Source organism: Epargyreus clarus, unplaced genomic scaffold (assembly GCF_041222505.1).
Source record: "Epargyreus clarus isolate Ecla_fem2 unplaced genomic scaffold, WU_Ecla_fem_2.2 ptg000026l, whole genome shotgun sequence".
NCBI lineage: Eukaryota > Metazoa > Arthropoda > Insecta > Lepidoptera > Hesperiidae > Epargyreus > Epargyreus clarus.
This window is the reverse complement of record NW_027332233.1, coordinates 13,473,010-13,489,490: the sequence shown is the minus strand read 5'-3', so window position 1 is coordinate 13,489,490 and position 16,481 is coordinate 13,473,010. Positions and strand designations below refer to the sequence as shown.

At 38.2% G+C, this 16,481-nt stretch overlaps 1 protein-coding gene across 1 annotated transcript; it reads right to left on the bottom strand.

The window, feature by feature from the left end:
• Positions 1–483: 483 nt before the first annotated feature.
• On the bottom strand, positions 484–16,227 carry Taf2 (TATA-box binding protein associated factor 2). The gene is made up of 19 exons (XM_073087495.1): positions 16,029–16,227; positions 15,892–15,946; positions 15,109–15,272; positions 14,460–14,676; positions 13,747–13,979; positions 13,084–13,261; positions 12,399–12,668; positions 11,480–11,620; positions 10,682–10,962; positions 9,848–10,087; positions 9,265–9,514; positions 8,743–8,905; positions 6,729–6,898; positions 6,150–6,363; positions 5,324–5,525; positions 4,605–4,806; positions 3,838–4,011; positions 2,427–2,555; positions 484–1,100 (listed from the first exon to the last, which is right to left on the bottom strand). The coding sequence occupies exons 1-19, from the start codon at positions 16,070–16,072 to the stop codon at positions 867–869; spliced, it is 3,561 nt and encodes a 1,186-aa protein (XP_072943596.1). The 5' UTR covers positions 16,073–16,227; the 3' UTR covers positions 484–866.
• Between the last annotated feature and the right edge of the window lie 254 nt (positions 16,228–16,481).

Genomic DNA, 16,481 nt, shown 5'->3' with positions numbered 1-16,481 from the left:
TAGTTATTCGCTGTGTACATGTCGTACTTCTAATAAGTGTGGCATACCATATACTACTTTCCGCTAATACAGAACGTAGAAGTAGATATGAGGCGACCTGACTTACATACCCGGCAATCATCCTGAAGAGTGGCAACAGTGTTGACAGTGTTGTCTGGAAGAGCCCTTGTTCTATATAGAATTAGTTTCCGAGGTCCATCGGCCGCAGTGATCAGATATTATTAGGTGGACTGCAACCTCCAATGCTACATCAGTAATAAAAAGTATATGCATTTATGATTATTTGCGTACACTCACTTGTTTTAGACGCATTTTCATCCCTCCCTATAAATCCTCCTGAAGTCTCCTCAACTTCACGACCAATAGGTCAACTTGGCCTACGAAGCCTCCTAAAAATTCTTAATAATTTCCCGAATACGCCTCCATACAAAAGATTTGAGAGATAATACCGAAAAATGGACATTCTTCGGAAATAATAAGTCATTATTCATGAGATTTATTTATTACAATACCATTCTTATTTTTTAGGCTTATGAACTAAATTTTGAAGAATAAAATTTATAAACAAAATAATATAACATGTATGAAAAAGTATTTTTAAAAGTTTAATCGCTCGTACAGAAAACTAAATCTACTTCTACTTAATCAAATCTATATCTGTTCTGTTTTTTGTGCGTGCCAATGGCACTCACGCCATAGTATACAACGACTGTAAATCTCCATTAATTATTTATTTTCTTCACTTACAACATATATATAAATATATTCCTACTGTAATTTGACGCCTTCAAAATTCGTCACGACTCAGTTAATTCACTAACACTGACACATAAGACACTGTCAATGAGAGGAAAAGACAAATCTAATTAAAAACTCATATTCGACGGCATGGACGATATGTCCTCTGAAGGGCTCTGGCTCGAGCTGAAGGAACTCAATGTTTCTCTGGTTTCTTCTTTGATCTTCAGGTGTTCGAGGCCAGAGGACGGTCGCGGCGTCAACCGATCTTTGTCCTTGTGCTCTTTCGACTTGTCCTTGTTGCTGTGCTTATGTTTATGCTTGTGTTTGTGCTTCTTCTTGTCCTTCTTTTTCTTCTTTGCCTATATAAAATAAATGTTTAGTATATATATATAGATGGTTCATACGCTTAAAATCCCAAAGTGTTTTATTGTCCTTGTAGTATAGAGTAGTAAATAGAGTAGCTTCTCTCTAAGAATATAGACGTATAATGGATATATATTTAGAGATTAGCTTTTACACATCTTTGGATTTAAAGTTACTTCCTATGAGATCTACGAAGGGAATAGTGCTATTTTATGTCAACACATAACAAAACTACTACATCCTATCAACGAAAGTAACAACTTATACACAATAGTAGCAGTGTATACGTATCGTATGTTAATCGATTCCACGCTATGTAGCATCTGAATTATAAACCTACTCGTTATCGTGACAATTACCACGAAACTTGTTTCATAATAATTATTTGAATTTCGAATACAATAACATTATATCGTAAAGTCATTGATTTCTTGGCGTTTTAACGACTTATTGTAATTCCAGAAACTAACTAAAGATTATATTTTGTAGTCATTATATTTCTTGTTTACGATCCTAACAGTCTAGTATTTTATTTTTTTTTTAATTTATAACGGGATTTTCTCGCTGGGCGAACATATCATCCCGTACAAACAAAATATAAAGCAATATATTCATCCCATAACATTGTATAATACGAGTATTTACTTTTAAAAGATTTAACAGTCTTTTAACATTGGCAATTGGAATTTGCATTACGTATAGGCGGCATGCGAAAACGCTTGTTTGGAACTGAATTAATGCAGCCTCACGTTTTCGTTCATTCGCGTTCATATGATGCATCGGGCATACATAATTAGCTGCGATTTGAACTCAAACGTATGCCGAGTGATCGCTTCATCTAACTTCCGAAAACAGCTAAATCATCCATTTCCAATGCTAAATAGCATACCTTTAAGATGTCTTATCGTATTTTTTATACTATTATAATATTAGAGTAGCACACGAGCATGATTCATCATAGCATAGTTCTGATGGTAAGTGGGTACTGCCCCCATGGACATTTGTAATCAACGCCCACAGTCGCCCACAAATGCGCCGCTTCCCCTGAGGACTAAGCTGGAACGCCTCGGAAAAGTACATTTCCCTTACCACACCCTTCAAACCAGAACACAGCAGCGCTTAACACTGCTGTTAAAGGAAGAAATAGGTGTAGCGGTGGTGCCACCGGAGTAAATCACAAAGGGTTCTATCACATTCAAAACCATATCATAATTACAATAGCTTATCTACTAGGTCCCTTATCGTATTAATGTACAATAAACACTATTGTATATTGTATTACATAGTCTTATGTTGTAAATGTATGATAATAGAATGTTTACCTTAGGAGCACCGAGCTCGTCTCGTTCGTGCTTGAACATGCCGGGTTCGAAGCCAATCGGGCCTGAAGTGCCGGGAATGCCCGGCAATGGGACAGCGTTGTCCGATATGAACTCGCGTTTTGAATCGTCCTGTGCAACAAACATCGTTTTAAAACGTAACTGTGACCTAATAGGAGTTAGATAACTTACAAAAGGAGTTCAGATCTTCTATATTAAGGCTGAATAGTCCGATAAAACAAATATTACCGATATAAAAAAATCATTTTTCTAAACTCTTAATAGTCAATACATTTATTCGATTATCCAAGAACGACGCCCGTTAATAATAATCAATCTGTCCAATGTATTACCTGTAAAAATGTAAATTGAGCTATTACCGCCTACTTTAAGCTATGTTACACATAATATGGTTACACATAAAACATGTATTTAACATAAATACTTCATTTTATATCCGATGCTATTACCTTACGCTGCTATATTTATTTTTTAATTTTAGTTACAGATACATGGCATTAAGTAATTAACATTCAACCTGCCGATTATTACTACGATGATACGTTACGCTAAATCGTTACTTTTAAAATGTAATTGAATATAATGGATCTGATAAAAGTCACACGCTAATCACCTCCACCCTGTGTTTATCGCCACCCTTTAATTGGGTCCGCCATCTAACACGCTATGAAAATGACGGGTAACGCCCCAAACTCGGACAATAAATACAAGGAATATTATTTTAATACCAGTTACTTCGTTCGCAATATGACCAAGATTCACGGCTTAATGTCACATCAGGTTGTCATATTATTATTTAAACATTATTTTGGAATGTTCCAGTATTGAACTGGTTAAAAGCTGTTCGGTTCGTTCAATTTATATCTTCGGCTTTCTATCCAGCGATACAGTGGCAATTGCTGTGTGTAGGGTCGCCAAGGGGAGCGGAATACGTTTATATTTTGGAAAAAAGAGCCATTTTTTTCGACGACTCAGTAAGACCAGATGGCTATATAATTTTTTATAACTTTCTTTCCATCGTTTTTTTTTCGCCCGCCTTTTCCTATATGACAGCAATATGTAACCCACACTCCACACGGGGAGGGGGTCATCTGAAATAGCAATAGAGTCCGCGCCAAACTTATAATCCGCTCTGAATATAGAAACGGGTCGCTTCGCAACAGCAAATTGTGGATACTGGCGGGACTAAAACAGCGTGGAACCCGTCCGCTGCCCGCTCTCGCCCACACAGCTGCGTTAGTGTGCACTTACGTTGCTACGGAGTACATGCTAGTAGTCGACCGCATTGGCTCTCCGACTACACCTGCACGCAACATCTTCAGAGCGGACTAGAAGTTTGGCGCGGACTATATCTAAGTGATAAAAGCAATAATAGATATATAGATAAACTTACGCTATACACCCTGATAGGCATATCTTGCAACGTCGTGATGTCCAGTTTGACGTCCTCTTCCTTAATGGCGGACAATGGGACGGGCAGGTTGTCCTCGTTGGGCATCGGCTCCAAAGTGGTCAACGGCGGTATCGGGTCCAGCGCTGGGAACTCAACCTCTACTTTGGGTTCCACCTGTCAATCAATCAATATTAACTATAGTGGTACTAAGAGGTAATTTACATCTGCAGATATAGATATAGATAGCCTAGACAGATAATAATTATTCTTATATACAATGCATATTAAAGTATTTATTCGTTAACATATTGTTAAAATATTGTATACATTTTTTCTGCTACCTCCTGTATTTGACAACCCATATCTATAGATATAAACAGGACCTCGGGTTTCATATGCTTTTGAGAACATTAAGGAGATCGTACCATTTCTCTCTCTACACGGTATTTTTACTACCACTTATCAACGTGTATAAAGTACGTCATAAAATCTACAGCTTTGCCCTTTTTATTAATAATAATAATTCTTTCTACATTCACAGCTCTACACAAGAATTTTTTTCGTGTGTCGGGTGTGCCATGACACACACACAGATGAACACAAACAGCTAGACCCAAAATAGAAATTTTATAGTTTAGATATTTGTCTTGCCGGGGATCGAACCCAAAACCCGATCGGTATGGCCACCACTCCGCCACGCATGTCGCCATTCATATTACACATGTAATTGTCATTCATGAATGTTCATGAACATTCCGTTCACTCACATCCAATTTCCGTTTCAGGAACGGCCTCTTCGCTTCCCGGTCGTCCTTGCGCTTATGGTGCAATTGCTTCATCATCGCCTGCATCTCCGGTATAGGCAAGCAATGAGGCCGCTTCACCCAGTACAGAGTGTAGTACAGATCCACGAGGTCACACCTCAGCCTTGCGTCATTCGATAAGTGGCTGTTTATATTGCTCCATAGCCTAAAACAAATTGTCTTATCAGTAACAAATAAGTGACAGCTTAAATGCTTCGTGCTCATATTATTTCGCTTTATCTCTACACTTTTATTGAACATTCGAATTATATTGTGTGCGTTTAAATTTATTTTTATCAAAGTACATATAAAGATAATAGGTAATATCGTTTTATGTTTACATAGTTACATTACATAATAGATAATTATTTATTACCAATGTAAAGCCCATTTTTATTAAACTTATCTTGATTTTTATTCTTATGGTGAACATTACTATATTTTGAACTGGAATTCCATTTGGGATTAATTATAATAATATGTCCATGGAAAGCCACTAATATATTATAGATCAAATAGACCAAATAAATGAAAAGTGTTTTACTCGTATCCATAAAGCTTTTAAGAATTATCATCACATAATTCTCTCAATTGTGTCCTTTGCCATCAGATGGACGGCACGCTAGTTACTTCAACTTAGTAAAAAGACAACTTGCCGTACACACAATAAAATTCATTCTCACCTATGCACCACAGCCTCCGTGTCGAGGCGATGTCGTTGCGCTCTCTCGAAGGGTGGCATGGTGACCAGCAGGCGAGCCAAGCCGTGCCGCACCCCGGGGTCGGGGTCACTCTCCACCGTGGTCAGTAACGACGATAGGTCCTCAGGCCGACCGTCCACACGCACGAAGTCAACCAGGCATTCGAACGCTGCGAGCCTCACGTCTGTTTAAAATGAAAGATAACTTTTAGAATATCAATAAACTTTAATTTCATTTCGATGTATGAAATACGTAAATTTTAGCTTTATTTAAGCTCGTTTAGTATATTTTACAGTAGACTTGCGATATTCCAGCCTCCATCTAATTTTGCGAGCCTCGTAATCCTGCACATTTTCTTACTGTATGATTGAGCAAATGTGCAGGACCAAATGTTGATGATAATTACAATGTTGATCGCATGATCGACAATATTGTCGATGCTAAAGTTATAGTCCGCGCGTTACTTCAAGTCCGCTCTGAAGTTAATGCTTGCAGGTGTAGTCGGAAAATCAATGCGGTCGAACACAACTACGAGCATCTACTCCGTATGTTGCTACGGAGCCCTTACGTTGGTAAGGGCTCCTTAAAGCAGCTATGTACCTGTGGGCGAGAGCAGGCGACGGACGGGTGTTGCGGGGGTCGCGCCCCGCCGTCTTCGTCCCGCTAATATCTACAATTTTCTATTCCGACGCGAATCGTTTCTATATTCGGAGCAATTTGACGCGGACTTTACACAATACAGTTCGTAATGCTAATGGGGATATTCATCACGTTCTCGCTAATGCCGATGGTACCGCCGCGGCATTACCGATGTACTGTCCGTAGTGCGCGTAGGCGCGGAACACGGCGGGCACGCTGGGCAGGTGGCCGCACTGCTGCAGGCGGCGCACGGCGCGCAGGCAGCTGACGGTGACCGCGTGCTTGTAGCACGGCAGCACCTTCTCCAGGTTCAGCACGCGCGTGATCTCCTCCAGCACCAGCCGCGTGTCCGCCGACAGCGAGTCCGCCGTGATCGGGGCGCCCTGGTTTGTTGGGTACATTTGTCTATAGTAATGCTTGATGAGCCTGGTGTAAATATAGACGTATCGATATCGGACTTAAAACCATAATAGGCGTGATGACAGATTTTGAAATACCCTTATATTGTAGTGATAGCCACACATGTACTTTTTATCAAAAATAATATTGTCTTAGAATTTATAACATGATCGAGTAGAGTATTTTATAAATTTATTTTGTTAAAAATATAATGATAACTTGAAAAGTTATATTATGATTACAATTATTTGATAAGGCATATTTTCCTGCCTAAGCAACAACTTTATAATGTTTGAATTATAAATAAAGAACCATATAATATTATTTTTATTATTCATATTTTACTTACAGGTTGCAAAACAGATATGACGGGAGTGATCGTCGCAGCCAACGCATCCACGAGAGCCGCCTTATAGTAGTTGTCCGAATAGTGGTTTTTAGAGTTGTCATTGTACTTGAACAGGTCCAGAAGGAACCTTACAACTTCTGGTGGGCAGATACCATGGATATTCCGTAGACCTGTGAAAAGAAAAAAAAAAAATTATATACTCTTTTTTTAATATAGTTTAAGCTTTTCAGACGGTGACATATCAACAAATATCTAATAAGGGTACGTATATCAGGCCATACGTGCCGGCCACAGCTACGGGCGGTGCGCGGAGCGGCGCAGCGAGCGGAGCGGCGAGCGGAGCGGCGAGTGGCGGCACGCCACAGCTCGTCTCGGCGACGATGGCGGTGGACGTATTTAAGACGTTTTAAATTAAAAAAAAACGCTTTAGCCTTGAAACGAGTGCGTTCTCAGCTCAATATATTAATTAGTCAAGAATAGGGCCGTACCCACTTAACCAAAAAAGAAGAAAACTTTGCGAATTTCCCACTCTTTACTAGGAATACAGGAACCATCCCGATATTTTTCGTATTATACATTTTAACTTAGGCGCGATTAAAAAAATATTTGTTTCTAATACGTCCGATGCCGCCACCGCCCGGCATTTGTTTCAACCGCTCGACTCATGCCGCGCCGCTCATACATTTGTTTTCGCCGCTCAACGCTCGCCGCGCCGCTCGACGCGCCGCTGTTGGCTGTGGCCAGGCGATTAGTGTCTACCATTCCAATTCGATGTTCTATAAATATTAAACCTTTTTTTTTTCTCGAGGGGGAAACCTTTAAAAGGTACCCGACGACGTGGGAGCGACGCCGGGTTATGTGGGATTTTTACCGCACTAAAACCCCCCCGGTGGCCGTCCTCAACGCTTGTTGGAGAACTCCGGGATCTCCAACGGAACACAATCGGAGCCCACGCTTGGCGTGATGCCCAACGGGCTCTACCCTGGGGGAGCAGTTTTCGCTCCTCCCACACCATGTAGTGTTTACGACGGTATGCGACCACACATACCGCCGTCCTTCCCGGGGTCGCTTGCTGGACGGTTCGAGCTCCCACTCTTGCCGCCCGCAACCCCGGAAGCCCCCTTTTAGTCGCCTCCTAGGACAGGCAGGCAGGCAGGGGATACCGTAGCCCTATTCTAGTCCCGGAACTACAGGGACAATAAATATTAAACCTACTAGCACAACTAGCGCATGTGACGTGAAATATGCGCTAACACACACCCGTAAACAACACCAAATGGAACTTCATCTGAAAGCCGTTAATTAGTGATATATCCACTATTTTTATGAACTACTTTTGCATATAATAATAATAAATATATTTATCTATTTGTATTGGCAATCATCAGAGCCGAAAATACTATACTGACCTTAATAGAATCTTATCGTTTTATCAAGGAACTCTGATCCCACAATTATCTGTTATTACACACTCACTACTTACTATCACAAATTATACATGATCAAAATTTAAAAGTTATGCTTACTATCATTTATGTCACATAACGTTGTTGTATTTTTTATAAATAAACATTTGTTACTTTCTTTCAAAATATAAAATAAATTATGTTTTACTAAGCGCGCGCCATTTACTACCCTCCCTTAAAAAAGTATGTGTTACATCCCTGGTTGTTGTTACATTTTTTATTTTTATAATATTGGAGTAGCAGACGAGCATGCAGGCCACCTGATAGTATCTGTATACATCAATCTGTATACTCAATACAGTAATCTGTAATATTTTAGATTAGATATTCCTACCTGAGGTCGGCCACAGATGCGCCGCTACCCCTGAGGACTAAGCTGGAACGCCTCGGAAACGTATGTCCCCCTTTTCACGCCCTTCAAACCAGAACACGCACCGCTTAACACTACTGTTAGTAGGTAGAAATAGGTGTCGAACCACAAAGGTTTCTACCATCTTCTAGTAACCACCAAAAGTCACAAAAAGATATATAGCTTCAAAAACACTTACCAGCCATAGCTACAGGTATTGTTTTCTGCAGGAAGTAGTGCTGAAGGTTGTCAAAGTTGTTCTGTTTGATGATGTGCGGCGCCGCGAATGAACCGAACATCTTGCGGAAGATCGTCAGCATCGCTGGTGGGCCCGCCCACGAACTTATCATAGCGTTCGCCACCTACAGAGAAATATGCATAATGCATATTGTACATTCATCTAAGAAAATCCTGTGTGTATTTTGCTTATTCAAATCACACGTATTTTACGTTTTGACTTAGCTTGTTTAAAAAAATAATTACGTATATTTATTGTTTCTTTGGTTTATTCTAAGACAAGCTAAAAGATCTAGTTTCTAAACAGTTAGATTTAATCACATTTAGATTTAATAATAAAAAAAATGGAAATATTTTCTGCACTTATACTCATAAGGTTGCTCATTATTTTATATTCGGTAAGTGTTTGGAATAAACCATGTATCTTTAACTACGAGTAAATTTCAATATTCACATGATAAAATCATACTAACGAAATACAAACCTTTGTCAAACAATGTGCCGCTCTGCAACGAATCTTGTAGAATGTTTGTTCATTCTCAATGGTGTCAGTCAAGGCCTTCCTTGTAGCCGGTTCAGGGTAGTTATGCAGAGCATCTATAGCCTCACTCTGGGCTGTGACGTCACGCTCGTGACGTAGCTGGTACTGCCATTGGTAATCTGGTTGAGATACCACTGTAGTGCGTAGGAGTGACATCTCAGGGTCTAATCGGATCCATAGTACTGGGGAATCGCTACAAAGAAATTACACAATTTAAACTTATTTTGTGGAGACTTTGTAGGCAATTTTAACTTCTAAAATAATAAAGTCTAAAATATTCCTTTACTAAGGTAAGGTGCCTTCAATATGGCTTAGTCAGCACCAAAATATACATATCTGAAGGAGATCTTTTTGCTCATATAACTGGTATGCAACCTGCAACCTAAAAGGAAACTCTAAAACAATCCGGCTCGAAGGACCATTTTTTGAAATTAGAATATTATATAATTTTATTATATAATTGACAAAAAATCGCGACCGTACGAAACGAACGAACAAAAATGATGTCAAACTTTAAAATACTTACTCCATAGCAGAGAGATCCATATCAACTTCTTCTCCTGTACATAAAGGAATCTTCTTTTTCTTATTCCGTCGACTCTTACTGTGGCAAGTAATGTCCGCCTTCACTACTGTGTTCTCTATCTGCATAGTGTGCTTGAACGTGCCGTCTAACTCTTGGAGCTGTACTAGCAAAGGACCGACGTACTTCCTTATGCCTTTCTCGTGGACTGAGTCTTGCCTGATTTCTAACTCTACTGTGTTCCTATAGGGGAACAATAATTATTTTAGATATTTTATCATACTTCGCAATGTAGTGCAATACATGTCGCAATAATACCAAAATATTACTGTAATAGTTACATATCATTTCAAGCGGCCATAGATTGGAAAGCATTGCTGAATGATGCACAAGACATTGTAGCAAAATAGCATTTCTGGGAATTATAAAAGATAATAAAGCTTTCAGCAAAATATTTTCACAAGAAGCAATTTTCATAGCCCATTTACGAGTCCTGAAAAGATACACCATGCATGACTTTTCAAGGATGTGTACTACTCATTGTTTGTATGTGTGAGCGTTGTAAAGCTAGTGTATTAAAAACAAGTATAGTCCGCGCCAAACTGCTAGTCCGCTCTGAAGTTGTTTCGCCCAATTATAAGCGTAATATATTCCGTAGCAACGTAAAGGCATAGTAACGCAGCTATGTCGTGCCGGGGGGTATGGGGTGCCGGGATGTGTCCTGCGCTGTCTTCGCCCCGCTAATATCTACAATTTGCTATTCGACGCGACTTCGTTTTCAGAGCGGACTAGCAGTTTGGTGCGGACTATACTACAATTAATAAAATTCAAACATACCTCTTCCTATTAAATACTGATGTGAGCGTGAACTTCGCGTGACCTCCAGTCCGGACCCATTGGTCCACGAACACGGCCATATCTTTGCCGGTAACCGTAAATATAGCCTTCACGAACAAGTTAGTGGAGAGTAGCAAGTGGCCCCACAGCCCACTGCCGATCTTCGTGTTGGCTGCATTAGTGGCCAACGACAGTTGCTTGTTGAACACTTGGAGGAGCAGTTCTTGGCCAATACGTTGCTCCAACATCCGTAGAACGAGATGGGATTTTTTTCGCATTACCTAAAAATATACATTTTTTATTATATAACACAGAATCTTATCACCTTTACCATAATGTGTATTAGGGGTACCTAACATTGATCGTTGGATTTGCTTTGGATTGCAACAGCAATTTTAGCCAGGTGGTATTAATACTTTGAACTCCTATGCTAATTTAGAAGATTGATATTTTATAAGTATATTGTACATATTAATAACCTTAAAATATCTATCTACAATTCTAAAATAATAATTCCTAATCTCATTTTGCAACTAATGACAAACACAAAGTATAATCAGTTGATTTTTTTTGTCCACATGTAATTTTGAAACCAACTTTAATTTCCGTCACTGTCGTAATACAGCATACCCAACTAGAATATACACACATAAAGACATACATATGTGAACACTCTCAAATGTGCTTTAATATTAATGTAAACTTAATTATTAATTTTTTAGATTACATGGTTGCTGATGTCTATGGACTGTGCATTCACTATTTAATTTACTGTAAAACTATATTTTAATAACGTACCTCAATGTATCTGGGCGACATGGTGAGCACGTTGCGCACGGGGAAGTAGAAGGTGTCGCGACACTCGTCCCGCGAGCCGCTGGCGGGCGGCTGCCACGGGTCCAGCACTATACCACCGTACTGCTCTTCGTATTGCATTACCTGGGAAATTCCAAATGAGATAATGGGTACAGAAATCAATACTCACAATGGTTACTTCTCACCGTTTCTTTTTGGGGAGTCATCATCATCATCATCAACCCATTACTGTCCCACTGCTGGGCACGAGTCTCCTCTCCGAATGAGAAGAATTAGGCCATAGTCCAGCGCGCTGGTCAAGTGCGTATTGGTAGACTTCACATTCCTTCACCGTTTAAGCAAGTGATAATTAATTTCTAATACGCACATCAATTTGAAAAATCAGAGGTGCGTGCCTGGGATTTGAACCTCGGACCCCTCGATCGAGAGGCCGCGCTTCTTAACCACTGGGCTATCACTGCTTTTTGGGGAAACATCTATCGAAATCGAATCCTTTCAAATAGATAAATATTCATATGTATTGACAAATTGAAATAAATAAGACTTTCTTTAAATTTAATTATGTTCTATGTATTGAAATTACATTTTACACTTTTTTCAGACTCTTGCCAACGAATCTGTAGTAGTGGCCAAAAACAAAAATTCTGCAAATATTTCCGTTTTTGAACTTAATCAAAGAATTTGACAGCTTAAGATTATGGGATAGATTTGAGTTCGTTAGCCCTCATCCTCTGAATTCTACAGCACCTAAGATGGACTTCAGGTAGGACCTCTAATTATGGAATCGTGTACAGATACATCCATGAGCAGAAGTAACCTCTTAACTTTTATATAAATACGAAAATTTTCAAGTTACTTCTTGTAAGTTCAGATAGTTGGCAAAATACATCCAAAACCTCACCTCTTGCAACTCCTGATGCGTCATATATCTGTACTCGTTATTACCGAAGCACTTCTTAGAGTACAGTCCACATAGATAATCCGGTATTCCCTTAGCGAGCCATAAATCCGACCAGTTCTGCATTGTGATGAAACAACCGAAGAACTGCTCTGCCACTGCCTGGGCCATCGCTTTCCGGCTGATGAACGTCTGGTCGATGATAGCAATCGAGTGGAGCAAGTGAGTGCTCATGATTGACATTGTTGTGTATGCGGTCGCGTCGTCTTCGGTCTACGAACAAAAAACTCTTTAAGTAAAATTTATCGTGACGGCTGTTCCACCAGAGATGAGTACAAAAAATCTACCAGTTTTCAGTGGCTTAGGCTGCAAAATTAAGAAGATTGGCTGACGCTCATTGCCGGACAAGCGCGCCATAGGACAAACAAATAAAATTCGTAATTTTTGCTTCATATAGAATCTACTTGAGTATAAAAGTATAGTTACTTAATATTGAAATTTATTAAAAACAAGGTAATTTGGTAACTTATTAAGGTAGTAATAAATTTAGATTTATTATCACGTGTAACTGGCGGTGACTACTTTCGGTAGATTTACTTATAAAAATTTTTAATGTATCAACAATTAATATAACAAATGGAAACTTAATTGTCTAAGTTTCCACTTGTAATGGATAGTAGATACAAACCTCATCCACAAACACCTGCTTGTAACAAGGATATGGATATCTCGTGGACAGTGTCTCTTCATAGAACTCAAAAGCCTCATGTAAGTATCTCACAGTATTCTTCAGGATTTGCATCAGATTGGGTAGACAGTAATGTGTTACTTCATTCATGTGTGGGTCTACGTAAGGTTCAAAGGGTCTGAAATTAAATTAAAAAGTCAAGCAATTAAATCTATTAATTATAATATGTATTTTTTATGGAATTTGGCATTACTTCTCCGAATTTGATCCTTATATGTGACAACTATGTGATAGTCAATAATACAGGATGTGTTTCTTTTTACAATTAAACTAAATTTCTGGTTAGGTAAATCATTTTCTTTTTCTTTTTTAAATGTAATGAAGCAGTTTTAATTTTTATCAATATCGGCCTTGTAATTACAAGGCCGATTACCGATTACCGATTACCAAAAATGCTGAGTGTAATTACACTCAGCATTTTTGGTAATCCTTGTAATTACAGATATTGTCATCCACGCATACTTAAAAAAATCACTCTATATAAGGCTAGTATTGGTGTTTTACCGAACCATATTAACCATATACGCCTAAATTCTCGTTAAACAAGTTCTTACAAACTTTAAAAATGTATGTATCAACATTAATCAAACAATGAAATCTCACCCAATAGCCAGAGCAATATTAGGCGCGCAAGCGGGCGTATTGACCACATAGTGGAAAGTCTTGCGTCTATGGTCCGGAGTGTACACGACATCCAGTAGTTCACCACATGACACCGCTGTCAGACACTCGTCGACAGTGAACTCCAGCTTCCACGTGCACGGCTCCGCGAAACTGTCCACGCACGGGAACCACAGGCGTGATGAGTGACCGTATGTGAACATGTGAGCGGATTTCTGGAAATAGAAAGACAAGATGTACAAATAACGTCACTTATGAGCTATCTAACAAATTTGTAAAGATAATTACAACAATAAAACTTTAGTTATTTATATAATTAATAGCAAATAGTCATTTAGCCTGCTGACATCAAGTGGTCATGGCTTGGACATTTGTAACAATGTAATTCTATTAAGACAGGAGTGAAAAATGTTTTTATGATTTCTCATGACGGAAGAGCAATTGCTTCATGCAAGTATAATGGAACATGAACATTTTCAACGGCCATGTATCACCCAAAATGCTCTACAGGAATCCTATAAAGGCCTTTGTTCTGTTGTAGTAAAATGCAGATTGCTATTTAAGGGTCGTCTTTCTATCATCATTCACCAATCATCATTCAAAAATTTTATTAAAATGATGAGCGTAGCCACCTATTCTTCATGTGGTATCAAACCTAAGAGCTACAGGAAGCTAAAATATGATGGACGACAAACCTCAACCAAGCTAGCATCTCCTTCAGGCACAACAAAGTGCATGCCTCCCTGTGGTGACTCCAGTGAGAACTCAATGCCAATCCGCAGCCCTCGGCCCTCGCCCACCAAGTGTGCCGCATCATCAGGCACTTGGAGATGAAGTTCCCCTGAGTTGTTATCTGGATCTACCTTTCTCGCAGCTGATAGGTGGAATTGAGAAAAGTCTTCTAATGATCTCCTGTAATTAAAAAAGTCATTGGATGTTGATTTTTTTCTGTATTTGTATTCCACTGATAATAATAATAGAACTGAAATTTCATGTTATTAGTTCATAGGCAAATGAAGTCTGTTAATAAAATCAGAAATGTATCAATCAATTATAAATTGTTATCAAGAAATGTTCACAACTTATTCATACTTCTATCTGTTTGTTTCACAATAAACTCTAACTTATTGCAATCTTATAGTTAAACTCAGTGCAAGTACTAATAATTACTTCAAGATACTATAGTATTAACTGTATTGACATATTTTTTTAAATACAATAGAAAGTTTATAACTTGGGCTTTTATGAAATAGTTATAAAATTTATGTATATATGTATTCAGTGTAGCATTCTATTGGTTTTAAATATACCTGTAATTAATACTAATAAGCAACAGTAACTTACGTGTGAGGATCTTTCTGACAGATATCCAGAAATGGGTCACAGTACTGAAAGTTAGCTTCATACTGGTCGTTAAGACACACTCGATAAATCCGGCATTGCTTGGCGTTGAGGCGAATGTGTCTCAAATTGTCCTTCAATGGTACAATGGTTAATTCTACAAAACCCTAAAAAAGAAAACGAACATAAATGTACATGTACAAATTACAATCTGTCTTTCACAATTTTGAGGTTCAGGTCTCCAGACCCCAGATGTTTTAATTGTTTCTCAATAAGAATTAAAAACAATACACCCTTGTTAAATGGTTAAATAATTGTATAAAAAATCTGTATCTATGAGTCATTCAGAACATCTTAAGAATTAACACTTTTCTGGCTATATAATTAATGCATTCTAAGATACATGCCCAATAATGGGACAGTAATGGACCTGATTGACGATATAGTTGGCAGTTTATGTCGAATATCTTTGTGGTGCAGAGTTCACAATAGACAATACCAGTCTGACAAGCATAGTGCTATTCTGGGTTCTTTCTCAATCATATCATATTCATATTATGGGTCTGAGTGTTTGTGTGCTCATATCTGTGTGACCATGCACTTGAACACTTGGAATCTGAATATGGGATGATAATTGTCGATAATAATAAATCATCAGTCTTGATAGTATTTTGCCTTTCAGTCACATAGTAGCCCACATTCATTGACTTATCAATTGCAATCCATCACATATCCAATGCTTATAAAAGCAAAAAGAATACAGAAATTAAAAAGTATGTAACTTACAATAATACTCCTTCTTTCGAAGCTGATCCCCGTCAAACTTAGTATCTGGTGGGCTGTAAAAATTTTAAATATTACGGTAATTATACCAAATAAGTTCAGGTCTAATGTTTAAACGTGCAATAACATAAAATACTTATAATTTGTATGGGCGACTGTTATCGCCAGTCCTTTCCTTCTTCATGATAAAACTTAGCAACGGAACACTAATGAACACTCAAAAGATCATGATGTACACCAAATAAATAAATAATACATCGAAAAGTTAGCAAAATCACAAATCACAAGTATAACATTCTGGCTTGCTGTTGTTTTGACAGTTTTACATTTTTATCTGTGGTCTCGATTTGTCACGCAACTTGCTGTTGATAATACAGATTCACTAAAATTACTCTCGATATCAATTCGATTCTATGTAATCGAGTGAATTGTTTGTAAAACGTAGAAAAATAAATATAATATGTATACACAATAACAACTTAAGCAATTTTTAACAGTAACAGTATTTCACGAAGGCTAAAATTCCAAACAATGTAAAATATTACTTTCAAAATGTTTACTTTTTCCTAATAAAAACTAAGCCTGCTTTTCCA